This window comes from Oncorhynchus mykiss, chromosome 26 (genome assembly GCF_057628025.1).
Source record: "Oncorhynchus mykiss isolate SJ-2025 chromosome 26, ASM5762802v1, whole genome shotgun sequence".
Classification (NCBI taxonomy): domain Eukaryota; kingdom Metazoa; phylum Chordata; class Actinopteri; order Salmoniformes; family Salmonidae; genus Oncorhynchus; species Oncorhynchus mykiss.
Window position 1 is genome coordinate 33,306,805 of NC_143047.1, and position 27,894 is coordinate 33,334,698.

The window sequence follows — 27,894 nt, forward strand, 5'->3', positions numbered from 1 at the left end:
ACAGAACATACAACAAGAATCATGATACAGTTCTTTCACTGGGGGGCTCACAGAGCCATTACAGCTTGGAAAATTGACGTCATGGCTTTAGAAGCTTCTGATAGGCAAATTTACAAAATTTGAGTCAATTGGAGGTGTACCTGTGGATCTATTTCAAGGCCTACCTTCAAACTCAGTGCCTCTTTGCTTGACATCATGGGGAAATCACAAGAAATCAGCCAAGACCTCAGAAAAAAATGTGTAGACTTCCACAAGTCTGGTCCATCCTTGGGAGAAATGTTCAAACACCTGAAGGTACCACGTTTATCTGTACAAACAATAGTACGCAAGTATAAACACCATGGGACCACGCAGCCGTCATACCACTCAGGAAGGAGGCGCGTTCTGTCTTCTAGAGATCAACGTACTTTGGTGCGAAAAGTGCAAATCAATCCCAGAACAACAGCAAAGGACCTTGTGAAGATGCTGGAGGAAACAGGTACAAAAGTATCTATAACCACAGTAGAATGAGCCCTATATTGAGATAACCTGAAAGGCCACTCAGCAAGGAAGAAGCCACTGCTCCAAAACCACCATAAAAAAGCCAGACTACGGTTTGCAACTGCGCATGGGGACAAAGATCGTACTTTTTGGAGAAATCTCCTCTGGTCTGATGAAATACAAATAGAACTATTTGGCCATAATGACAATTGTTATTTTTGGAGGAAAAAGGGGGACGCTTGCAAGCCGAAGAACACCATCCCAACCATGAAGCACAGGGGTGGCAGCATCATGTTGTGGAGGTGCTTTGCTGCAGGAGGGACTGGTGCACTTCACAAAATAGATGGTATCATGAGGGGAAATTATGTGGATATATTGAAGCAACATCTCAAGACATCAGTCAGGAAGTTAAAGCTTGGTTGCAAATGGGTCTTCCAAATGGACAATGACCCCAAGCATACTTCCAAAATTGTGGCAAAATGGCTTAAAGGACAACAAAGTCAAAGTATTGGAGTGGCCATCACAAAGCCCTGACCTCAATCCTATAGAACATTTGTGGGCAGAACTGAAGAAGCGTGTATGAGCAAGGAGGCCTACAAACCTGACTCAGTTACACCAGCTCTGTCAGGAGGAATGGGCCAAAATTCACCCAACTTATTTTGGGAAGCTTGAGGAAGGCTACCTGAAATGTTTGACCAAAGTTAATAAATGTAAAGGCAATGCTACCAAATACTAATTGAGTGTATGTAAACTTCTAACCCACTGGGAATGTGATGAAAGAAATAAAAGCTGAAATAAATAATTCTCTCTACTATTATTCTGACATTTCACATTCTTAACATGAAGTGTTGATCCTAACTGACCTAAAACAGGGAATTTTTACTAGGATTAAATGTCAGGAATTGTGAAAAACTGAGTTTAAATGTATTTGGCTAAGGTGTATGTAAACTTCCGACTTCAACTGTATCTAACAATGACCTCTTATCGCTTCTGCAGTAGATAACCACCTTTGAACTGTGTTGCAGCTCGTTGCTTGTTGTCATTGTAGAGACATATTGCACAACGGTATTCCCAGGGAATAATGTCAAGTAGAAAACTCAGTAGTCTTAGAACAGCATTTACCAAATGTTGGGTAGAGACAAATAGGCTGTGGCTGATACCGTTTGAGTTTAAGCTTACATCGGAGTACTGGCTAGAACTGCAAACTGCAAACTTAACATGTGTAAATATTTGTATGAACACAACAAGATTCAACAACTGAGACAAACTGAACAAGTTCCATAGACATGTGACTAACAGAAATGGAAAAATGTGTCCCTGAACAAAGGGGGGGTCAAAATCTGGTGTGGCCACCAGCTGCATTAAGTACTGCAGTGCATCTCCTCCTCATGGACTGAACCAGATTTGCCAGTTCTTGCTGTGAGATGTTACCCCACTCTTCCACCAAGGCACCTGCAAGTTCCTAGACATTTCTGATGGGAATGGCTCTAGCCCTCACCCTTAGATCCAACAGGTCCCAGACGTGCTCAATGGGATTGAGAGGCTCTTTGCTGGCCATGGCAGAACACTGACATTTCCTGTCTTGCAGGAAATCACGCACAGAACGAGCAATATGGCTGGTGGTATTGTCATGCTGGAGGGTCATGTCAGGATGAGCTTGCAGGAAGGTTACCACATGAGGGAGGAGGATGTCTTCTCTTAAATGTACAGCATTGAGATTGCCTGCAATGACAACAAGCTCAGTCCGATGATGCTGTGTCACACTGCCCCAGACCATGACGGACCCTCCACCTTCAAATCGATCCCGCTCCAGAGTACAGGCCTCATTGTAATGCTCATTGCTTCGACAATAAAGGCGAATCCGACCATCACCCCCAGTGATACAAAACCGCGACTCGTCAGTGAAGAGCACTTTTTGCCAGTCCTGTCTGGTCCAGCGACGCTGGGTTTGTGCCCATAGGCGATGTTGTTGCCGGTGATGTCTGGTGAGGACCTGCCTTACAACAGGCCTACAAGCCCTCAGTCTGAGCACTGATTGTGCGTTCCTGGTGTAACTCGGGCAGTTGTTGTTGCCATCCTGTACCTGTCTGCAGGTGTGATGTTTGGATGTACCGATCCTGTGCAGGTGTTTTTACACGTGGTCTGCCACTGCGATGACGATCAGCTGTCCGTCCTGTGTCCCTGGAGCGCTGTCTTAGGCATCTCACAGTACGGACATTGCAAGTTATTGCCCTGGCCATATCTGCATTCCTCATGCTTCCTTGCAGCATGCCTAAGGCACGTTCACACAGATGAACAGGGACCCTGGGCATCTTTCTTTTGATGTTTTTTGATGTTTTTCAGTCAGTAGAAAGGCCTCTTTAGTGTCCTAAGTTTTCATAACTGTGACCTTAATTGCCTACTGTCTGTAAGCTGTTAGTGTCTTAACGACCGTTCCAGAGGTGCATGTTCATTAATTGTTTATGGTTCATTGAACAAGCATGGTAAACAGTGTTTAAACCCTTTACAATCTGTGAATTAATTTGGATTTTTACGAATTATCTTTGAACGACAGGGTCCTGGAAAAGGGACGTTTCTTATTTTCTGAGTTGAATCAGTGTCGATGCGTAGCGTGCCTTTAGGAAGGTTATTTCAGTGCCTGTAGTAGGCAGCAGAGGGCGCTGCGCCTGCAGTTTCGACGAGTGGCTGCTGATGGGTGTTTCCTCGAACGCATACTTTAGGATTTAGGAAGGAACACACACCCCAGTGACATCAGTTAGGTTTGAAGAAGAAAAAAAGTCTCAGCTTTCGACTCAAACCGTGCATTGGAGCAGCAAGGGGGCCGAGAGCGCCTTCCCGACTTTTTCAATTATATAGCCCGCAAAGAGAACTGGACGAAACTATAGGCTATCATCTCAACTACTATAACTTGACCTCGTCAACCCGGGGAGTGAGGATTATAACACTTATTCAGAGAATATGTCAACCTCAGACGAGGCAGACGGGCTTCGGCCGAGATATGGGTGTGAGTATCTAAAAACTTTTCCTGCTCGCTCACCTTGGGATCATATTTTACCTCCGTTTACAGAAGTTTAACAATTTAATTGTTTTCATCAATACATACATTTTCACAGGCGTTTTTTCTTCGTTCTATCTATATTCACATGTTTGACTTTGGTTAGACTTTTGACAGCGTGGTAGGTAGGCTCTGACTTCCGCGTTTTCATCTACATCGGCTACAATATTGCAATTTTACGTGGCTACATCGAATTAAATTAGCCCACATTGAATTTGGTCGATGCAATCCGGGATCCTTGAGACGTCATTGACGTAATAGAGTTTCAAATGGTTAGGTTTAGTCAAGGGTAAAGGTAGGGGTTAAGTTTTTAAGGTAGGGACGTCTATGGTAGGATCCGTATAGCACCAACTCATTGAATTTTGACATGTTTGCATTTTTCACAGTAAAGGATAAGGCGCTACATTGTTTTCTTATAGGGAATCTGAAGTAGCAAGACGATGCAATAGTTGAGTGGTTTACCTGGTCGATTCATTGACATCTATTGATGGCCTACTATAGTTTATTGATATGTGAACTAGTATCCATTGATCTTATCTTAATTAAAAACATTTACGTTCGGATATTGTCTTTTTCAATTATATTTTATAAAATAATTATAGAATTTTTGTATTGGTTTACATTTGTGATTTTTATGCACTTTGAAATGATTCTGTAATGAAAAGTTCTTTACAAATCTAATTTACTCGTTTTTAATTTTATTTATTCGTTATTTTACCAGGTAAGTTGACTGAGAACATGTTCTCATTTACAGCAACGACCTGAATAGTTACAGGGGAGAGGAGGGGGATGAATGAGCCAATTGTAAATTTGGGATTATTAGGTGACCGTGATGGTTTGAGGGCCAGATTGGGTATTTAGCCAGGACACCAGGGTTAACACCCCTACTCTTACGATAAGTGCCATGGGATCTTTTAGTGACCACAGAGAGTCAGGACACCCGTTTTACGTCCCATCCGAAAGACTGCACCCTACACAGTGCAATGTCCCCAATCACTGCCCTGGGGTATTGGGATATTTTTTAGACCAAAGGAAAGAGTGCCTCCTACTGGCCCTCCAACACCACTTCCAGCAGCACCTGGTCTCCCATCCAGGAACTAGACTTTCCTGAGGCAGTCGGTAGCCTTGGTTTAAGTGGGAACCATACCACTGTACTTGCTGGCTTGTCAACTGCTTTCAAGATTACTTCCACTGTAAATTACCAAGTTGTTTGATACATTTATTAGGCTAATAAATGAGATTAAGGCCGCACAATAATAATAATTGTAATCATAGTCAGTAGAATAAAACCCCACAATAAAATCCTGGAAATTGTAAGTGGCAATTTTTAGACTTTTCCATTCTCTAATGGTCACGTAGCCTAGGTTATAATGAATATGCTTGTTATTCAGAAGGCCTAGACATCACCAGAAGGAGCCTGAAACAATTAGCTCTTGTAATGCGAGTGCTCATGCCCACTTTTTTTTTCTCTCCCTCCCAGCTCTAAAAATATATTTCCAGCAACATTACCATGCAGGTCTCTTTAGCCTAGGCCAGTGGATCCCAACCAGGGGTACTTAGACCCCTGCTGGTACTTGGCCTATCCACAGGGGGTACTTGAGTTGACTCATGAGACCATAGGTCTACTGGTAAAATGCACACGAGGGGGTACTTCAGGGGTACTCCTGGCAGAGAGAAATTCAGTTGGTGGTAGAGTAACAGAAAAAGGTTGGGAACCAGCGGTCTAGACCCTAGCCTAGACCACAGAACTGTGAGCTACGAGCTTTGTTTACCTGCAGAATAGGTTTGATTTATTACGGTCTCTTCAGAGTTCTTTGAAAGAATGCCCATGCATTTCATTTGGCATATTTGCTAGATCACTTGAAGTGATAAAGACATTTTACACAGAAATAAAAAATGTCAAACAAACGCTGGAGATGTTTAAACAAAGTTTGCATAGACTAGCCTACATTTACCTAGCCTACATTTACCTACTGTGTAGTGAGTGACTAAAGCTAAGTTGTCCTCCCCAATCAGTAACCCTTGAATCATCTCATTATGTGGAACTGGCGGTGAGGCCAAGTTGTAACCAGACTGGGAGGGGATGGAGTAGCCTAGCGTTGAGGACAGTTCAACATGACAGCTGAGCTGAATCAGCCTGTCAATCAATCAACACATCATTTCTTGGGACTGTTTACATCTTTGTGATGGCGGCCAACACGACTATGTCAGTTGTGATATTCAGGATGGATGGGACAGTCTCTACCCCTCCTACATGCAGAATGAGAGAAGTCTGTCTCACTGTTCATTTGAAGGTTCTTGCATGTTATCTTGTTAATCGTCCCTACTTGTTTGTGTGTCTGTTAGTCTGTGTGTGTTTACTATAAATGTGAGTGTGAGCTAGACTCAACTCAGTGTGTGTACTGTGTATGTTTGTAAATGGAGTGTTTCTTGTACAGCTATGCTGAGCGAGCTAGTATTCACCTAGTGAGTGTTTCTTGTACAGCTATGCTGTTATGAGCGAGCTAGTATTCACCTAGTGGGTATTGTTTTCCAGCTGTTCTGGATGGTGTCGAGCGACTCACAGCAGAGGAGATGGACGAGAGGAGGCAGCAGAACATGGCCTACGAATACCTCTGTCATCTCGAGGAGGCTAAACGGTAAGACTGTGTTTTTCATTAGTTGGTAATTGCCTTTTCTTTTGGCTGGTATAAAAATGAATAAAAGCAGACAAATGTAAATTCTGCCGGATATGTACCTGGGGAGACTTCAACCCGCAGTAGGAAAGGAAGGGAAATGGCTCTCACCACAGTCTGTGAAGGACAGAGAATGCAAATAGTCTGCCATTGATCCACACTTCCAATGTGAGAGAATACAGAAGTGTTCTTAGGGAGTCTGGGGCCCTATAAGGAAACAGGGGCCATTGATCCACACTTCCAATGTGAGAGAATACAGAAGTGTTCTTAGGGAGTCTGGGGCCCTATAAGGAAACAGGGGCCATTGATCCACACTTCCAATGTGAGAGAATACAGAAGTGTTCTTAGGGAGTCTGGGGCCCTATAAGGAAACAGGGGCCATTGATCCACACTTCCAATGTGAGAGAATACAGAAGTGTTCTTAGGGAGTCTGGGGCCCTATAAGGAAACAGGGGCCATTGATCCACACTTCCAATGTGAGAGAATACAGAAGTGTTCTTAGGGAGTCTGGGGCCCTATAAGGAAACAGGGGCCCTGTTTCGTATTCTAGCTCCAGTGTTGCATCTCAGCTATTGCAATGGTGTTTGTTGTAATTGCTGTCATGGGCTTTACCTCAGAGTGTATCATAACATGTGGGTGAACTGCTCCCTATCGGACTTCCATGTTCAGACTTTAATTGCTTTATTCTTTTTTAGAGGAACAGATAGTTGGAATTCTCACATACTGCTGAGATCAACAATGGTTGGCAATGTGATCTTGAATAGAAAAGCTTAAGTGTTGTAGATTAAAACAAGGTTTAATGAGCGTCATGCAAGGTAAAAGTGTGTGTGCGTGTGAATATCCTTGTTAATTTCCAGCACCTGGAATGGAACCTGTTGTTCTGGCCTGGTAGTACAAATGTCAGTATTTTCTGAAACGTTGACTTCTGTAAGGTTAGACATGTTTTTATGTCCATTTCAGTCATAGTGCTCCCTAGGTATCACATTTCATATCATGTTTGGACTGCCTTATTTGGTGGTCATTATCACTCTGCTATGTGTGTTAGCAACCCCTCTTGAGGTTGAGCTTTTTGTATGTGTGTTGAAACCTGCTTGCAATGCTGCAGTTTCCACATTGGATGTGCTGTTTACTTTCTCCCTGTATAACATGTGGGGTGCCAGAACTAACATGCTATACTCATTCATTAATACCTGCTCACTGTCATGTGATGTTTGAAGTGTTTCATATTGTAGAAGTATTGAAAAGTGTGTTTTGTCTGTTGTGGTGATCAGGCCTACAGGTTAATGATGCCTGAAGTAGCTAGTGGCCTAGGTTTTGAGAGGACTCTGACACACACCCATCCCCTAGGTCCCCCAGTGGACTCTCACACTCAGAAGAGGAAGGAGTGAACGAGACAGGAAGTGACTAAGTCCCTGTTGAGTTTAGTATCTTCCGCTGTTGCCACAGAAACCCCTGGTCGTCATAGCAACGGGTTCCGGTGTGAGTGTTTGTTTGACTGTATGTTGTGAAGATAAAACAGCAGTGGTACGCTGGTCTGTTGGGTCTTCCTCCTCTCCTGTGTTTTACCACTGTCTACTAGTTCTCTAAACATGGCTTGACAAATATATTGCTAAAGAGGTGAGAAGAGTCTTATGTCAGGGCCTAGGTCATATGTTAAGTCTACATACAGCGTTTTCCAAACACCTCTGAAGTCGTCTGTGGTTCTCTTGCAGTTCTGTCCCTACAGTATCTTTAGCAGATGCGGTATCGCTAGCTGGTTAGCCTAGCACCAGAATGAGCGTTGTGTGGTGATGTCACCCTGCCTGAGAATTAAAGTAGTGTCACCCTTGCTCAACAGACTATAGTTTGTTGTAGCGATTGGTTAGAAGTTACAATGCTGCTAATTGAGTGTGAATTGTGATGTTCTGTGAAGTGCAGAAAGCCCTGCGTTGACTCCCAGGACAGAGACTGGACTTACTCTGTTATATATAATGAGACTCCAGCTCCTGATAGGTAGGTGCTTGTTGTTGTACAGTGTCAGGCTGGGGAGACCATTGTGTTCCAAATGGCAACCCAGCCCATAGGGCTCTGGTCAAAAGTAGGGCATTATGTAATGCACTAATGTAGGGAATATGGTGCCATTTGGGACACTCTAGAGAGAGCGAGAAAGTGAGTGTCAGGTGAAGGAGAGCGACAGACAGGTGAGAACTATTAGCTTGTGAACACCTCAGCCTGGAGGCAAGGAATGCTTATGCTCATGAACGTGATGTGTGGTATGATGGGAATGCTTCTCACACAGATATGAACACACTGTGTATGTGGACATGTGAGTAATTACTCTCCCTGTCTCTCTCTTTCTCTGTCATATATGCAAAAAATACCTTTTATCTGTACCAGTTATTTCCATGCATTGCAGTGTTTAGTTCTATAGCTGTCACTTCTGCCTGTAGATTTTGATGGTATCAGAGGAGATATTTGAATATTGCTCATCTCTCACTGACTATTTGAGGAATTTCCTAGGTGGCCAATGACCAATATCTGTAGACATACTGTGAGAAATAGGCCTACAGTTGCTGAAGTAAGGTTGCAGGTTTATTGAAGAGTACAGTACTACTGTTTGTTCTTGTCTTTGACACAACAACCACGTGAACCTGTTTTTTTTCTCTTCAACTTCTGTCTTCTTTAGTCTCGTTCTCTCCCTTTCTCTCTCTGTGGGAATGGTCTTTCCTGCATGTTACTTAATGCTTTACACGAGAGGCTGGCTGAGCTTTCTCTCTCTGTGGGAATGGTCTTTCCTGTTATTTATTCCTTTACACGAGAGGCTGGCTGAGCTTTCTCTCTCTGTGGGAATGGTCTTTCCTGCATGTTACTTAATGCTTTACACGAGAGGCTGGCTGAGCTTGCTCTCTCTGTGGGAATGGTCTTTCCTGTTATTTATTCCTTTACACGAGAGGCTGGCTGAGCTTTCTCTCTCTGTGGGAATGGTCTTTCCTGTTATTTATTCCTTTACACGAGAGGCTGGCTGAGCTTTCTCTCTCTGTGGGAATGGTCTTTCCTGCATGTTATTTATTCCTTTACACGAGAGGCTGGCTGAGCTTTCTCTGCCTCCAATTCAATCTGAAACTACATCTGGAGAAAGTAGTTAGCAGTCAGCTTCTAGGGTAAAGTGGTGAAGATGCTCTGTAAGAGGGTTCTCCTTGGGTTCCCGTTGGGTTCCCCTTGGATATAAAGAAAAGAAGGCTGATGCGTAACGTTAGTAAGTTGTACAACTGAATGCATTCAACAGTAATGTCTTCCTCATTTAACCCAACCCGAATCAGAGAGGTGTGGCGGGATGCCTTAATCGCCGTCCACGTCATCGGCGCCCAGGGGGCGGGTGTTGTTGGTGGTTAACTGCCTTGTTCAAGGGCAGAACACCCTTGCTGGCTCTGGGATTCGAACAAGCAACCTTTTAGGTTACTGTCCTAATGCTCGTAACCAACGCTCTGACCACTAGGCAACCTGTGACCAGAATACCATCTCATTAGTTATGTTAGTCTGTATAGACATGACAAATGGATACTTACAGTTCAACTGTACATGTGCAACAATGGCTCAACTAAACTACATTGAACAAAAACAAAGCTAATTGAAATGTGCAGTTTAAGGCTCCACCTACTGCTTCCGCTCAGTGTGTTCAGTATTACTAGTGTCTGATTGTCCAATCCCATCCTGGTATGAGGACATGCAACATCAGGTGGCAGTTGGAGGGTGGATGAAATCTGAAGGCAACACCAGGTTCTGGTCTTGTCAGGTTTTGATTGGGTCGTGTTCACTAGGCACCAAATGGAAGAAAATGTGTTGGAACATTGAGGGATCAACATGGACTTGTCCAATAAGAAACTATCATTTTAGTTTTCTGTTTAAAAATGTTTCTGTTGTGCCCTAATGAACACAACCTTGGTAAACCAGCTCCTAACCCTGAATTTAAGAACTTCCCTCTGTCATCTTAAGCCTGTGAGCTGGCCCTGTGAGCTGGCCCTGTGAGCTGGCCCTGTGAGCTGGCCCTGTGAGCTGGCCCTGTGAGCTGGCCCTGTGAGCTGGCCCTGTGAGCTGGCCCTGTGAATAGACAGCGTAACACTTTCAGATGTTTTATTGTGTACTTGTGTCCTGTTAGAATGTGGGATAGTTTAAGATAAGGACCAGTTTGCCTTCCCCATTTTGTGTGTTTAGCCTACCCATCCACCCTCTACATGTATCAGCAGTAGTTGTGGAGGGGCCTACCTCCGTTTAACAGTTAAGGAGAGATGTGGATAGCTGGTACATGAGATTACTGGGAGATCTACCCTGTATATACCTGACCTAGCAGCACAGACCAACGATGAACCAGAGAGATCATTCTGAGAGGGAGATCATTCCTTAGTACATCTCAGAACTATGTAGTGCCCTTAATCATCCTCCCTTCACTACAGTATATTATATACTCACTCCACAACCATGGAGATCATTCCTTAGTACATCTCAGAACTATGTAGTGCTCTTAATCCTCCTCCCTTCACTACAGTATATTATATACTCTCTCCACAGTACATCTCAGAACTATGTAGTGCTGTTAATCCTCCTCCCTTCACTACAGTATATTATATACTCACTCCACAGTACATCTCAGAACTATGTAGTGCTGTTAATCCTCCTCCCTTCACTACAGTATATTATATACTCTCTCCACAGTACATCTCAGAACTATGTAGTGCTGTTAATCCTCCTCCCTTCACTACAGTATATTATATACTCACTCCACAGTACATCTCAGAACTATGTAGTGCCCTTAATCCTCCTCCCTTCACTACAGTATATTATATACTCACTCCACAGTACATCTCAGAACTATGTAGTGCTGTTAATCCTCCTCCCTTCACTACAGTATATTATATACTCACTCCACAGTACATCTCAGAACTATGTAGTGCTGTTAATCCTCCTCCCTTCACTACAGTATATTATATACTCACTCCACAGTACATCTCAGAACTATGTAGTGCCCTTAATCCTCCTCCCTTCACTACAGTATATTATATACTCTCTCCACAGTACATCTCAGAACTATGTAGTGCCCTTAATCCTCCTCCCTTCACTACAGTATATTATATACTCTCTCCACAGTACATCTCAGAACTATGTAGTGCCCTTAATCCTCCTCCCTTCACTACAGTATATTATATACTCTCTCCACAGTACATCTCAGAACTATGTAGTGCCCTTAATCCTCCTCCCTTCACTACAGTATATTATATACTCTCTCCACAGTACATCTCAGAACTATGTAGTGCCCTTAATCCTCCTCCCTTCACTACAGTATATTATATACTCTCTCCACAGTACATCTCAGAACTATGTAGTGCTGTTAATCCTCCTCCCTTCACTACAGTATATTATATACTCACTCCACAGTACATCTCAGAACTATGTAGTGCTGTTAATCCTCCTCCCTTCACTACAGTATATTATATACTCTCTCCACAGTACATCTCAGAACTATGTAGTGCTGTTAATCCTCCTCCCTTCACTACAGTATATTATATACTCTCTCCACAGTACATCTCAGAACTATGTAGTGCTCTTAATCCTCCTCCCTTCACTACAGTATATTATATACTCTCTCCACAGTACATCTCAGAACTATGTAGTGCTCTTAATCCTCCTCCCTTCACTACAGTATATTATATACTCACTCCACAGTACATCTCAGAACTATGTAGTGCCCTTAATCCTCCTCCCTTCACTACAGTATATTATATACTCACTCCACAGTACATCTCAGAACTATGTAGTGCTCTTAATCCTCCTCCCTTCACTACAGTATATTATATACTCACTCCACAGTACATCTCAGAACTATGTAGTGCCCTTAATCCTCCTCCCTTCACTACAGTATATTATATACTCACTCCACAGTACATCTCAGAACTATGTAGTGCTCTTAATCCTCCTCCCTTCACTACAGTATATTATATACTCACTCCACAGTACATCTCAGAACTATGTAGTGCTGTTAATCCTCCTCCCTTCACTACAGTATATTATATACTCTCTCCACAGTACATCTCAGAACTATGTAGTGCTCTTAATCCTCCTCCCTTCACTACAGTATATTATATACTCTCTCCACAGTACATCTCAGAACTATGTAGTGCTCTTAATCCTCCTCCCTTCACTACAGTATATTATATACTCACTCCACAGTACATCTCAGAACTATGTAGTGCCCTTAATCCTCCTCCCTTCACTACAGTATATTATATACTCACTCCACAGTACATCTCAGAACTATGTAGTGCTGTTAATCCTCCTCCCTTCACTACAGTATATTATATACTCTCTCCACAGTACATCTCAGAACTATGTAGTGCTGTTAATCCTCCTCCCTTCACTACAGTATATTATATACTAACTCCACAGTACATCTCAGAACTATGTAGTGCCCTTAATCCTCCTCCCTTCACTACAGTATATTATATACTCACTCCACAGTACATCTCAGAACTATGTAGTGCTCTTAATCCTCCTCCCTTCACTACAGTATATTATATACTCCCTCCACAGTACATCTCAGAACTATGTAGTGCTCTTAATCCTCCTCCCTTCACTACAGTATATTATATACTCTCTCCACAGTACATCTCAGAACTATGTAGTGCTGTTAATCCTCCTCCCTTCACTACAGTATATTATATACTCACTCCACAGTACATCTCAGAACTATGTAGTGCTGTTAATCCTCCTCCCTTCACTACAGTATATTATATACTCACTCCACAGTACATCTCAGAACTATGTAGTGCTGTTAATCCTCCTCCCTTCACTACAGTATATTATATACTCTCTCCACAGTACATCTCAGAACTATGTAGTGCTGTTAATCCTCCTCCCTTCACTACAGTATATTATATACTCACTCCACAGTACATCTCAGAACTATGTAGTGCTGTTAATCCTCCTCCCTTCACTACAGTATATTATATACTCACTCCACAGTACATCTCAGAACTATGTAGTGCTGTTAATCCTCCTCCCTTCACTACAGTATATTATATACTCACTCCACAGTACATCTCAGAACTATGTAGTGCTGTTAATCCTCCTCCCTTCACTACAGTATATTATATACTCACTCCACAGTACATCTCAGAACTATGTAGTGCCCTTAATCCTCCTCCCTTCACTACAGTATATTATATACTCACTCCACAGTACATCTCAGAACTATGTAGTGCTCTTAATCCTCCTCCCTTCACTACAGTATATTATATACTCCCTCCACAGTACATCTCAGAACTATGTAGTGCTGTTAATCCTCCTCCCTTCACTACAGTATATTATATACTCACTCCACAGTACATCTCAGAACTATGTAGTGCTGTTAATCCTCCTCCCTTCACTACAGTATATTATATACTCACTCCACAGTACATCTCAGAACTATGTAGTGCTGTTAATCCTCCTCCCTTCACTACAGTATATTATATACTCTCTCCACAGTACATCTCAGAACTATGTAGTGCTGTTAATCCTCCTCCCTTCACTACAGTATATTATATACTCACTCCACAGTACATCTCAGAACTATGTAGTGCTGTTAATCCTCCTCCCTTCACTACAGTATATTATATACTCTCTCCACAGTACATCTCAGAACTATGTAGTGCTCTTAATCCTCCTCCCTTCACTACAGTATATTATATACTCACTCCACAGTACATCTCAGAACTATGTAGTGCTGTTAATCCTCCTCCCTTCACTACAGTATATTATATACTCACTCCACAGTACATCTCAGAACTATGTAGTGCTGTTAATCCTCCTCCCTTCACTACAGTATATTATATACTCACTCCACAGTACATCTCAGAACTATGTAGTGCTCTTAATCCTCCTCCCTTCACTACAGTATATTATATACTCACTCCACAGTACATCTCAGAACTATGTAGTGCTGTTAATCCTCCTCCCTTCACTACAGTATATTATATACTCTCTCCACAGTACATCTCAGAACTATGTAGTGCTGTTAATCCTCCTCCCTTCACTACAGTATATTATATACTCTCTCCACAGTACATCTCAGAACTATGTAGTGCTGTTAATCCTCCTCCCTTCACTACAGTATATTATATACTCACTCCACAGTACATCTCAGAACTATGTAGTGCTGTTAATCCTCCTCCCTTCACTACAGTATATTATATACTCCCTCCACAGTACATCTCAGAACTATGTAGTGCTGTTAATCCTCCTCCCTTCACTACAGTATATTATATACTCACTCCACAGTACATCTCAGAACTATGTAGTGCTGTTAATCCTCCTCCCTTCACTACAGTATATTATATACTCTCTCCACAGTACATCTCAGAACTATGTAGTGCTGTTAATCCTCCTCCCTTCACTACAGTATATTATATACTCACTCCACAGTACATCTCAGAACTATGTAGTGCTCTTAATCCTCCTCCCTTCACTACAGTATATTATATACTCACTCCACAGTACATCTCAGAACTATGTAGTGCTGTTAATCCTCCTCCCTTCACTACAGTATATTATATACTCTCTCCACAGTACATCTCAGAACTATGTAGTGCTGTTAATCCTCCTCCCTTCACTACAGTATATTATATACTCACTCCACAGTACATCTCAGAACTATGTAGTGCTGTTAATCCTCCTCCCTTCACTACAGTATATTATATACTCACTCCACAGTACATCTCAGAACTATGTAGTGCTCTTAATCCTCCTCCCTTCACTACAGTATATTATATACTCTCTCCACAGTACATCTCAGAACTATGTAGTGCTGTTAATCCTCCTCCCTTCACTACAGTATATTATATACTCACTCCACAGTACATCTCAGAACTATGTAGTGCTGTTAATCCTCCTCCCTTCACTACAGTATATTATATACTCACTCCACAGTACATCTCAGAACTATGTAGTGCTCTTAATCCTCCTCCCTTCACTACAGTATATTATATACTCACTCCACAGTACATCTCAGAACTATGTAGTGCTGTTAATCCTCCTCCCTTCACTACAGTATATTATATACTCACTCCACAGTACATCTCAGAACTATGTAGTGCTCTTAATCCTCCTCCCTTCACTACAGTATATTATATACTCACTCCACAGTACATCTCAGAACTATGTAGTGCTCTTAATCCTCCTCCCTTCACTACAGTATATTATATACTCACTCCACAGTACATCTCAGAACTATGTAGTGCTGTTAATCCTCCTCCCTTCACTACAGTATATTATATACTCACTCCACAGTACATCTCAGAACTATGTAGTGCCCTTAATCCTCCTCCCTTCACTACAGTATATTATATACTCACTCCACAGTACATCTCAGAACTATGTAGTGCTCTTAATCCTCCTCCCTTCACTACAGTATATTATATACTCACTCCACAGTACATCTCAGAACTATGTAGTGCTCTTAATCCTCCTCCCTTCACTACAGTATATTATATACTCACTCCACAGTACATCTCAGAACTATGTAGTGCTGTTAATCCTCCTCCCTTCACTACAGTATATTATATACTCTCTCCACAGTACATCTCAGAACTATGTAGTGCCCTTAATCCTCCTCCCTTCACTACAGTATATTATATACTCCCTCCACAGTACATCTCAGAACTATGTAGTGCTCTTAATCCTCCTCCCTTCACTACAGTATATTATATACTCTCTCCACAGTACATCTCAGAACTATGTAGTGCTGTTAATCCTCCTCCCTTCACTACAGTATATTATATACTCACTCCACAGTACATCTCAGAACTATGTAGTGCTGTTAATCCTCCTCCCTTCACTACAGTATATTATATACTCTCTCCACAGTACATCTCAGAACTATGTAGTGCTGTTAATCCTCCTCCCTTCACTACAGTATATTATATACTCACTCCACAGTACATCTCAGAACTATGTAGTGCTGTTAATCCTCCTCCCTTCACTACAGTATATTATATACTCACTCCACAGTACATCTCAGAACTATGTAGTGCTGTTAATCCTCCTCCCTTCACTACAGTATATTATATACTCACTCCACAGTACATCTCAGAACTATGTAGTGCCCTTAATCCTCCTCCCTTCACTACAGTATATTATATACTCACTCCACAGTACATCTCAGAACTATGTAGTGCTCTTAATCCTCCTCCCTTCACTACAGTATATTATATACTCACTCCACAGTACATCTCAGAACTATGTAGTGCTGTTAATCCTCCTCCCTTCACTACAGTATATTATATACTCACTCCACAACCATGGAGATCATTCCTTAGTACATCTCAGAACTATGTAGTGCTGTTAATCCTCCTCCCTTCACTACAGTATATTATATACTCTCTCCACAGTACATCTCAGAACTATGTAGTGCTGTTAATCCTCCTCCCTTCACTACAGTATATTATATACTCACTCCACAGTACATCTCAGAACTATGTAGTGCTGTTAATCCTCCTCCCTTCACTACAGTATATTATATACTCACTCCACAGTACATCTCAGAACTATGTAGTGCTGTTAATCCTCCTCCCTTCACTACAGTATATTATATACTCTCTCCACAGTACATCTCAGAACTATGTAGTGCTGTTAATCCTCCTCCCTTCACTACAGTATATTATATACTCACTCCACAGTACATCTCAGAACTATGTAGTGCTGTTAATCCTCCTCCCTTCACTACAGTATATTATATACTCACTCCACAGTACATCTCAGAACTATGTAGTGCTCTTAATCCTCCTCCCTTCACTACAGTATATTATATACTCACTCCACAGTACATCTCAGAACTATGTAGTGCTCTTAATCCTCCTCCCTTCACTACAGTATATTATATACTCACTCCACAGTACATCTCAGAACTATGTAGTGCTGTTAATCCTCCTCCCTTCACTACAGTATATTATATACTCACTCCACAGTACATCTCAGAACTATGTAGTGCTCTTAATCCTCCTCCCTTCACTACAGTATATTATATACTCTCTCCACAGTACATCTCAGAACTATGTAGTGCTGTTAATCCTCCTCCCTTCACTACAGTATATTATATACTCTCTCCACAGTACATCTCAGAACTATGTAGTGCTGTTAATCCTCCTCCCTTCACTACAGTATATTATATACTCACTCCACAGTACATCTCAGAACTATGTAGTGCTGTTAATCCTCCTCCCTTCACTACAGTATATTATATACTCACTCCACAGTACATCTCAGAACTATGTAGTGCTGTTAATCCTCCTCCCTTCACTACAGTATATTATATACTCACTCCACAGTACATCTCAGAACTATGTAGTGCCCTTAATCCTCCTCCCTTCACTACAGTATATTATATACTCTCTCCACAGTACATCTCAGAACTATGTAGTGCTCTTAATCCTCCTCCCTTCACTACAGTATATTATATACTCTCTCCACAGTACATCTCAGAACTATGTAGTGCTGTTAATCCTCCTCCCTTCACTACAGTATATTATATACTCACTCCACAGTACATCTCAGAACTATGTAGTGCTGTTAATCCTCCTCCCTTCACTACAGTATATTATATACTCTCTCCACAGTACATCTCAGAACTATGTAGTGCTGTTAATCCTCCTCCCTTCACTACAGTATATTATATACTCACTCCACAGTACATCTCAGAACTATGTAGTGCTGTTAATCCTCCTCCCTTCACTACAGTATATTATATACTCACTCCACAGTACATCTCAGAACTATGTAGTGCTGTTAATCCTCCTCCCTTCACTACAGTATATTATATACTCACTCCACAGTACATCTCAGAACTATGTAGTGCCCTTAATCCTCCTCCCTTCACTACAGTATATTATATACTCACTCCACAGTACATCTCAGAACTATGTAGTGCCCTTAATCCTCCTCCCTTCACTACAGTATATTATATACTCACTCCACAGTACATCTCAGAACTATGTAGTGCTCTTAATCCTCCTCCCTTCACTACAGTATATTATATACTCTCTCCACAGTACATCTCAGAACTATGTAGTGCTCTTAATCCTCCTCCCTTCACTACAGTATATTATATACTCACTCCACAGTACATCTCAGAACTATGTAGTGCCCTTAATCCTCCTCCCTTCACTACAGTATATTATATACTCACTCCACAGTACATCTCAGAACTATGTAGTGCTCTTAATCCTCCTCCCTTCACTACAGTATATTATATACTCTCTCCACAGTACATCTCAGAACTATGTAGTGCTCTTAATCCTCCTCCCTTCACTACAGTATATTATATACTCTCTCCACAGTACATCTCAGAACTATGTAGTGCTGTTAATCCTCCTCCCTTCACTACAGTATATTATATACTCTCTCCACAGTACATCTCAGAACTATGTAGTGCTGTTAATCCTCCTCCCTTCACTACAGTATATTATATACTCACTCCACAGTACATCTCAGAACTATGTAGTGCTGTTAATCCTCCTCCCTTCACTACAGTATATTATATACTCACTCCACAGTACATCTCAGAACTATGTAGTGCTCTTAATCCTCCTCCCTTCACTACAGTATATTATATACTCTCTCCACAGTACATCTCAGAACTATGTAGTGCTGTTAATCCTCCTCCCTTCACTACAGTATATTATATACTCTCTCCACAGTACATCTCAGAACTATGTAGTGCTCTTAATCCTCCTCCCTTCACTACAGTATATTATATACTCTCTCCACAGTACATCTCAGAACTATGTAGTGCTGTTAATCCTCCTCCCTTCACTACAGTATATTATATACTCTCTCCACAGTACATCTCAGAACTATGTAGTGCTGTTAATCCTCCTCCCTTCACTACAGTATATTATATACTCTCTCCACAGTACATCTCAGAACTATGTAGTGCTGTTAATCCTCCTCCCTTCACTACAGTATATTATATACTCACTCCACAGTACATCTCAGAACTATGTAGTGCTCTTAATCCTCCTCCCTTCACTACAGTATATTATATACTCACTCCACAGTACATCTCAGAACTATGTAGTGCCCTTAATCCTCCTCCCTTCACTACAGTATATTATATACTCACTCCACAGTACATCTCAGAACTATGTAGTGCCCTTAATCCTCCTCCCTTCACTACAGTATATTATATACTCCCTCCACAGTACATCTCAGAACTATGTAGTGCCCTTAATCCTCCTCCCTTCACTACAGTATATTATATACTCTCTCCACAGTACATCTCAGAACTATGTAGTGCTGTTAATCCTCCTCCCTTCACTACAGTATATTATATACTCACTCCACAGTACATCTCAGAACTATGTAGTGCCCTTAATCCTCCTCCCTTCACTACAGTATATTATATACTCACTCCACAGTACATCTCAGAACTATGTAGTGCTGTTAATCCTCCTCCCTTCACTACAGTATATTATATACTCTCTCCACAGTACATCTCAGAACTATGTAGTGCTGTTAATCCTCCTCCCTTCACTACAGTATATTATATACTCACTCCACAGTACATCTCAGAACTATGTAGTGCTGTTAATCCTCCTCCCTTCACTACAGTATATTATATACTCACTCCACAGTACATCTCAGAACTATGTAGTGCTGTTAATCCTCCTCCCTTCACTACAGTATATTATATACTCTCTCCACAGTACATCTCAGAACTATGTAGTGCTGTTAATCCTCCTCCCTTCACTACAGTATATTATATACTCACTCCACAGTACATCTCAGAACTATGTAGTGCTGTTAATCCTCCTCCCTTCACTACAGTATATTATATACTCTCTCCACAGTACATCTCAGAACTATGTAGTGCTGTTAATCCTCCTCCCTTCACTACAGTATATTATATACTCTCTCCACAGTACATCTCAGAACTATGTAGTGCCCTTAATCCTCCTCCCTTCACTACAGTATATTATATACTCTCTCCACAGTACATCTCAGAACTATGTAGTGCTGTTAATCCTCCTCCCTTCACTACAGTATATTATATACTCACTCCACAGTACATCTCAGAACTATGTAGTGCTGTTAATCCTCCTCCCTTCACTACAGTATATTATATACTCACTCCACAGTACATCTCAGAACTATGTAGTGCTGTTAATCCTCCTCCCTTCACTACAGTATATTATATACTCTCTCCACAGTACATCTCAGAACTATGTAGTGCTGTTAATCCTCCTCCCTTCACTACAGTATATTATATACTCACTCCACAGTACATCTCAGAACTATGTAGTGCTGTTAATCCTCCTCCCTTCACTACAGTATATTATATACTCTCTCCACAGTACATCTCAGAACTATGTAGTGCCCTTAATCCTCCTCACTTCACTACAGTATATTATATACTCACTCCACAGTACATCTCAGAACTATGTAGTGCTGTTAATCCTCCTCCCTTCACTACAGTATATTATATACTCTCTCCACAGTACATCTCAGAACTATGTAGTGCCCTTAATCCTCCTCCCTTCACTACAGTATATTATATACTCACTCCACAGTACATCTCAGAACTATGTAGTGCTGTTAATCCTCCTCCCTTCACTACAGTATATTATATACTCTCTCCACAGTACATCTCAGAACTATGTAGTGCTGTTAATCCTCCTCCCTTCACTACAGTATATTATATACTCTCTCCACAGTACATCTCAGAACTATGTAGTGCTGTTAATCCTCCTCCCTTCACTACAGTATATTATATACTCTCTCCACAGTACATCTCAGAACTATGTAGTGCTGTTAATCCTCCTCCCTTCACTACAGTATATTATATACTCACTCCACAGTACATCTCAGAACTATGTAGTGCTGTTAATCCTCCTCCCTTCACTACAGTATATTATATACTCTCTCCACAGTACATCTCAGAACTATGTAGTGCTGTTAATCCTCCTCCCTTCACTACAGTATATTATATACTCACTCCACAGTACATCTCAGAACTATGTAGTGCTCTTAATCCTCCTCCCTTCACTACAGTATATTATATACTCACTCCACAGTACATCTCAGAACTATGTAGTGCTGTTAATCCTCCTCCCTTCACTACAGTATATTATATACTCACTCCACAGTACATCTCAGAACTATGTAGTGCCCTTAATCCTCCTCCCTTCACTACAGTATATTATATACTCTCTCCACAGTACATCTCAGAACTATGTAGTGCTGTTAATCCTCCTCCCTTCACTACAGTATATTATATACTCTCTCCACAGTACATCTCAGAACTATGTAGTGCTGTTAATCCTCCTCCCTTCACTACAGTATATTATATACTCTCTCCACAGTACATCTCAGAACTATGTAGTGCTCTTAATCCTCCTCCCTTCACTACAGTATATTATATACTCTCTCCACAGTACATCTCAGAACTATGTAGTGCCCTTAATCCTCCTCCCTTCACTACAGTATATTATATACTCTCTCCACAGTACATCTCAGAACTATGTAGTGCTGTTAATCCTCCTCCCTTCACTACAGTATATTATATACTCTCTCCACAGTACATCTCAGAACTATGTAGTGCTGTTAATCCTCCTCCCTTCACTACAGTATATTATATACTCTCTCCACAGTACATCTCAGAACTATGTAGTGCTGTTAATCCTCCTCCCTTCACTACAGTATATTATATACTCTCTCCACAGTACATCTCAGAACTATGTAGTGCTGTTAATCCTCCTCCCTTCACTACAGTATATTATATACTCCCTCCACAGTACATCTCAGAACTATGTAGTGCTGTTAATCCTCCTCCCTTCACTACAGTATATTATATACTCTCTCCACAGTACATCTCAGAACTATGTAGTGCTGTTAATCCTCCTCCCTTCACTACAGTATATTATATACTCTCTCCACAGTACATCTCAGAACTATGTAGTGCTGTTAATCCTCCTCCCTTCTACAGTATATTATATACTCACTCCACAGTACATCTCAGAACTATGTAGTGCTCTTAATCCTCCTCCCTTCACTACAGTATATTATATACTCACTCCACAGTACATCTCAGAACTATGTAGTGCTGTTAATCCTCCTCCCTTCACTACAGTATATTATATACTCTCTCCACAGTACATCTCAGAACTATGTAGTGCTGTTAATCCTCCTCCCTTCACTACAGTATATTATATACTCTCTCCACAGTACATCTCAGAACTATGTAGTGCTGTTAATCCTCCTCCCTTCACTACAGTATATTATATACTCCCTCCACAGTACATCTCAGAACTATGTAGTGCCCTTAATCCTCCTCCCTTCACTACAGTATATTATATACTCTCTCCACAGTACATCTCAGAACTATGTAGTGCTGTTAATCCTCCTCCCTTCACTACAGTATATTATATACTCACTCCACAGTACATCTCAGAACTATGTAGTGCTCTTAATCCTCCTCCCTTCACTACAGTATATTATATACTCACTCCACAGTACATCTCAGAACTATGTAGTGCTGTTAATCCTCCTCCCTTCACTACAGTATATTATATACTCACTCCACAGTACATCTCAGAACTATGTAGTGCTGTTAATCCTCCTCCCTTCACTACAGTATATTATATACTCACTCCACAGTACATCTCAGAACTATGTAGTGCTCTTAATCCTCCTCCCTTCACTACAGTATATTATATACTCCCTCCACAGTACATCTCAGAACTATGTAGTGCTCTTAATCCTCCTCCCTTCACTACAGTATATTATATACTCTCTCCACAGTACATCTCAGAACTATGTAGTGCTGTTAATCCTCCTCCCTTCACTACAGTATATTATATACTCACTCCACAGTACATCTCAGAACTATGTAGTGCTGTTAATCCTCCTCCCTTCACTACAGTATATTATATACTCACTCCACAGTACATCTCAGAACTATGTAGTGCTCTTAATCCTCCTCCCTTCACTACAGTATATTATATACTCTCTCCACAGTACATCTCAGAACTATGTAGTGCTGTTAATCCTCCTCCCTTCACTACAGTATATTATATACTCACTCCACAGTACATCTCAGAACTATGTAGTGCCCTTAATCCTCCTCCCTTCACTACAGTATATTATATACTCTCTCCACAGTACATCTCAGAACTATGTAGTGCTGTTAATCCTCCTCCCTTCACTACAGTATATTATATACTCTCTCCACAGTACATCTCAGAACTATGTAGTGCTGTTAATCCTCCTCCCTTCACTACAGTATATTATATACTCACTCCACAGTACATCTCAGAACTATGTAGTGCTGTTAATCCTCCTCCCTTCACTACAGTATATTATATACTCACTCCACAGTACATCTCAGAACTATGTAGTGCTCTTAATCCTCCTCCCTTCACTACAGTATATTATATACTCACTCCACAGTACATCTCAGAACTATGTAGTGCTGTTAATCCTCCTCCCTTCACTACAGTATATTATATACTCTCTCCACAGTACATCTCAGAACTATGTAGTGCTGTTAATCCTCCTCCCTTCACTACAGTATATTATATACTCCCTCCACAGTACATCTCAGAACTATGTAGTGCTGTTAATCCTCCTCCCTTCACTACAGTATATTATATACTCACTCCACAGTACATCTCAGAACTATGTAGTGCTGTTAATCCTCCTCCCTTCACTACAGTATATTATATACTCTCTCCACAGTACATCTCAGAACTATGTAGTGCTGTTAATCCTCCTCCCTTCACTACAGTATATTATATACTCCCTCCACAACCACTTTATTTACCACCTTATTTCTGTGTTATTTCTCTCAAGACGCTGCTATTCATGGTATTTGTGCTCCCCTCTGTGGTGACGAGTTGGTGCCTGGTGCTCGTACACAAAACGGGTCTTTTTTTTTTTAGTGGAGTGAGAGCAGGACACACACACACACACACACACACAGGTCCGCAAACCATGTCTTCCCATAACTCTTCTGAGGCAAGGTCCCATCTGTGTGTTGCATACTGCCCTCCTGCTGTTGACAAAGATGCACAAGTGGAGTCCAATGTACATAGGTCTTTGATACCATATGGATTTTAGAGGGTTAAATGCACCATCTTGCAGGCATGTACAAGAACATCAATACACACTATTGTATTATCTACTGCTGTTTGGCTTTCATCTGCCAGTGTTTACATGTAATGAACATACAGCTAACCACTAAGCAGCATGTTATGCTCTCATGAATATATTTTCAATTGTTTGTACTAGTGTGTTGGTGTAAACCAACAGATTAATGTTAGATCCGCTGTCTGCTGTGAAAGGGTCTGTAACTACAGTATGTAACTGTAGTTAGCTCTGTCAAACACAACAGGCTTTGTGGAGAAGTATTGGTGAATGGAGGGATGTTTCATGGCAGATGAAGAGAAGACATGCAGAGTGAATGTGTGTGTTAAATCATACCGTTCTGACTGAGTTACTGTATTTCTTGAGAGCCCTCCATCTAATCTTCCCTCTTCGTTAGTTCTACAGTATAGTTGTTGCAACGCGTTATGGAAGCCCAGCCGTCAACATAAGACATCTGCTCGTATGTCCTCATTCCTTCCCTCGATGCCTCCCTCCTTCCCTTCTCTCTAGTTCTACAGTCATTTTATCGCTCTCCCTCCCTTCTCTCTGAACAGTATGTTCCTCTACTCTCTGTGTACAGTATTTGTTTCATCCTTCCATGTGAGAAACAAATTAGAATACTTTAATGAACTACAGTTGCTTAGCTGTACTAAACCACCAATCAACAGGAGATACACAACATAGTTGCATGCAGGTAGTGAATGCAGTAAATACCCCAGGTCTCTGGCTGTTGCCGTGAAGGAAGTCTACCGTGCTTAATGTCCAATACTTTCTCACACACTCTGAAATTAGGGTTGTTCATTTAGACACCAAGCGGAAGTAAACACTCAAACAGGGAAGGGACTTATTTGACTTGTCCAATAAGAAACACACATTTTTATTTTCCAGGGCATAACATTTTGAAAGGTTTTGCACTGTTCCCTAATTAGTGCTGAGGGATTCACTGAAATTGCTGTACATTTTCAGTTTTCAAACCACGTATTCACCAACGTTGGCTCAATAATTTGAATTCCATCTTGTCCATTTTTATTTTTTTACCCAAACCGACCTCAAAAGTAACTAATCGCTCAGCACTATTTTATTTTTTTAATTTAACCAGGTAGACCAGTTGAGAACAACTTCTTCTCATTTACAACTGCGACCTGGCCAAGATAAAGCAAAGCAGTGCGACCAAAAACAGAGTGTTTATTCCATGTGTAAAACGTACAGTCAATAACACAATAAATCTGTATACAGTGTGTGCAAATGAGGTAAGGCAATAAATAGGCCATAATGGTGAAGTAATTACAATTTAGGAATTAACACTGGAGTGATAGATGTACAAGTAGAAATACTGGTGTGCAAAAGAGCAGCAAACAAAATAAAAAAAAAAAAGAAAATATGGGGATGAGGTAGGTGGTTGGATGGGCTATTTACAGATGGGCTGTGTGCAGCTGTAGCGATCGGTAAGCTGCTCTGACAGCCGATGCTTGAAGTTAGTGAGGGAGATGTCTCCAACTTCAGTGATTTTTAAAAAAAATGTTTATTTCTATTTTTGTGATTTTTATTTTTTTTTTTGTGTGCAATTCGTTCCAGTCATTGGCAGCAGAGAACTGGAAGGAAAGGCGGCCAAAGGAGGTGTTGGCTTTGAGGATGACCAGTGAAATATACCTGCTGGAGTGTGTGCTACGGGTGGGTGTTGCTATGGTGACCAGTGAGCTGAGAAGGCAGAGCTTTTCCTAGCAAAGACTTATAGATGACCTGGAGCCAGTGCGTTTGTTGACGAATATGTAGCGAGGGCCAGCCATCGAGATCATACAGGTCGCAATGGTGGGTAGTACATGGGGCTTTGGTGACAACAGATGGCACTGTGATAGACTGCATCCAATTTGCTGAGTAGAGTATTGGAGGAAATTTTGTAAATGACATCGCTGAAGTCAAGGATTGGCAGAATAGTCAGTTTTACGAGGGTATGTTTGGCAGCATGAGTGAAGGAGGCTTTGTTGCAAAATAGAAAGCTGATTCTAGATTTAACTTTGGAGTTTACACTCTAGCCAGACACCTAGGTATTTATAGTTGTCCACATATTCTAAGAACTATCCCAAATGAACAGGACCCAGTGCTGCTCAGTCAGCCCAAGTTCCCCTTTACTGAAGCCATTTTCAAGTCATTTCCTGTTTCAGTCTTTTCCAGGCTGGAGTATAACAGCTGCATGGAGGATGATGTAATCACTGGGTTGTTCTAGTCAACAGAGCAGCAAGTAGAAGAATGCATCTAGGGCCTTGATGAAATCAAACTGTTTTGATAACATAATGATGCCATATCTCCTCAGGTGATTGTTGTGATGTCATGACAGAAATTGTATTGATTATTTATGAAGTCATTTTTGCATCAGCAGATGCCACACAGTGCTATACAGAAACCCAGCCTAAAACCCCAAACAACAAGCGATGTAGAAGCACGGTGACCTGGAAGAAACCTAGATAGGTTCCAGGCTCTGACGGATGGCCAGTCCTCGTCTGTGTTGGGTGGAGATTATAGGAGTACATGGCCAGAGTACATTGTACATTTAGATTGTAATTTACCTGAGATTATAAACTGGCACGGTCAAAACATATTCAATGGTGGTGAAGAAACTCCTGCAGGCTCTAGTTTTATCTTGATTATTGTCCAGTCATATGGTCGAGTGCTGAAGGAAAGACCTAGTTAAGCTGCAGCTGGCCCAGAACAGAGCGGCACGTCTTGCTCTTCATTGTAACCAGAGGGCTGATATAAATACTATGCTGCCAGTCTCTCTTGGTTAAGAGTTGAGAGACTCTGTTTATAAGAAACGTGTTGAAAATCCCAAATTGTTTGCATAGTCAACTTATCCCACCAGACATGCCACCAGGGGTCTTTTCACAGTCCCCATCCCATATTGCTCAAATAAACTGCAAACCTGGTTTGTTTAAAAAACAAAAACAAAGTGACACCTCAGGGCACAACACCTCTCCCGTATTTGACCTAGATAGTTTGTGTGCATTGATATGTTGGCCACATGTTCCTTTTTTAATGTACTTCTGTCCTTGAGCTGTTCTGGTCTATTTAATGTTCTGTATGATGTCATGTTTCGTGTGGACCCCAGGAAGAGTAGCTGCTGCTTTTACAACAGTTAATGGGGATCCTAATAAAATACCATGATGATGTCTTCAGGGGACTGTTGTGATGTATTATTCTGACAGTCAAATTGAGGTCATAAATCCTTAGTCATTGTTCAGTAAAGGCAGTCTGTACATAGCCACCACAAATATTAAACAATGGTCACATCCTAGTGTCAAATTTGAAGGTACAGCATAGTCATTTTCTATTGGCCCATAAATTAGAATCTGCAACGTAGTCCTTTTTGAATGGCCCTTAAACTTGGCCTGGTAATATTGTCCTGTTTGATTGGCCCTTAAATTTTGTCGTTGTAGGAGAGCCAACTCTGTTGTTCACTTGTGGGTGTCACTGGTTGCTTGGCAACAACAGTGAAAGCCTAACTGTTGTGATGACAGGTTCTAATAGTGTCCACCCTACATT

At 41.2% G+C, this 27,894-nt stretch overlaps 1 protein-coding gene across 1 annotated transcript in view; it reads left to right on the forward strand.

Moving 5' to 3' along the window:
* Positions 1–3,150: 3,150 nt before the first annotated feature.
* The window catches only part of LOC110514283 (ras GTPase-activating-like protein IQGAP1), a 76,857-nt gene continuing 52,113 nt past the window's right edge, over positions 3,151–27,894 (forward strand). Inside the window, exons 1-2 of the mRNA XM_090222783.1 lie at positions 3,151–3,484; positions 6,072–6,174. Of these exons, the coding sequence (XP_090078909.1) occupies positions 3,439–3,484; positions 6,072–6,174 (149 nt within the window). The 5' untranslated portion in view covers positions 3,151–3,438. The remainder of the gene's footprint in view (positions 3,485–6,071; positions 6,175–27,894) is intronic.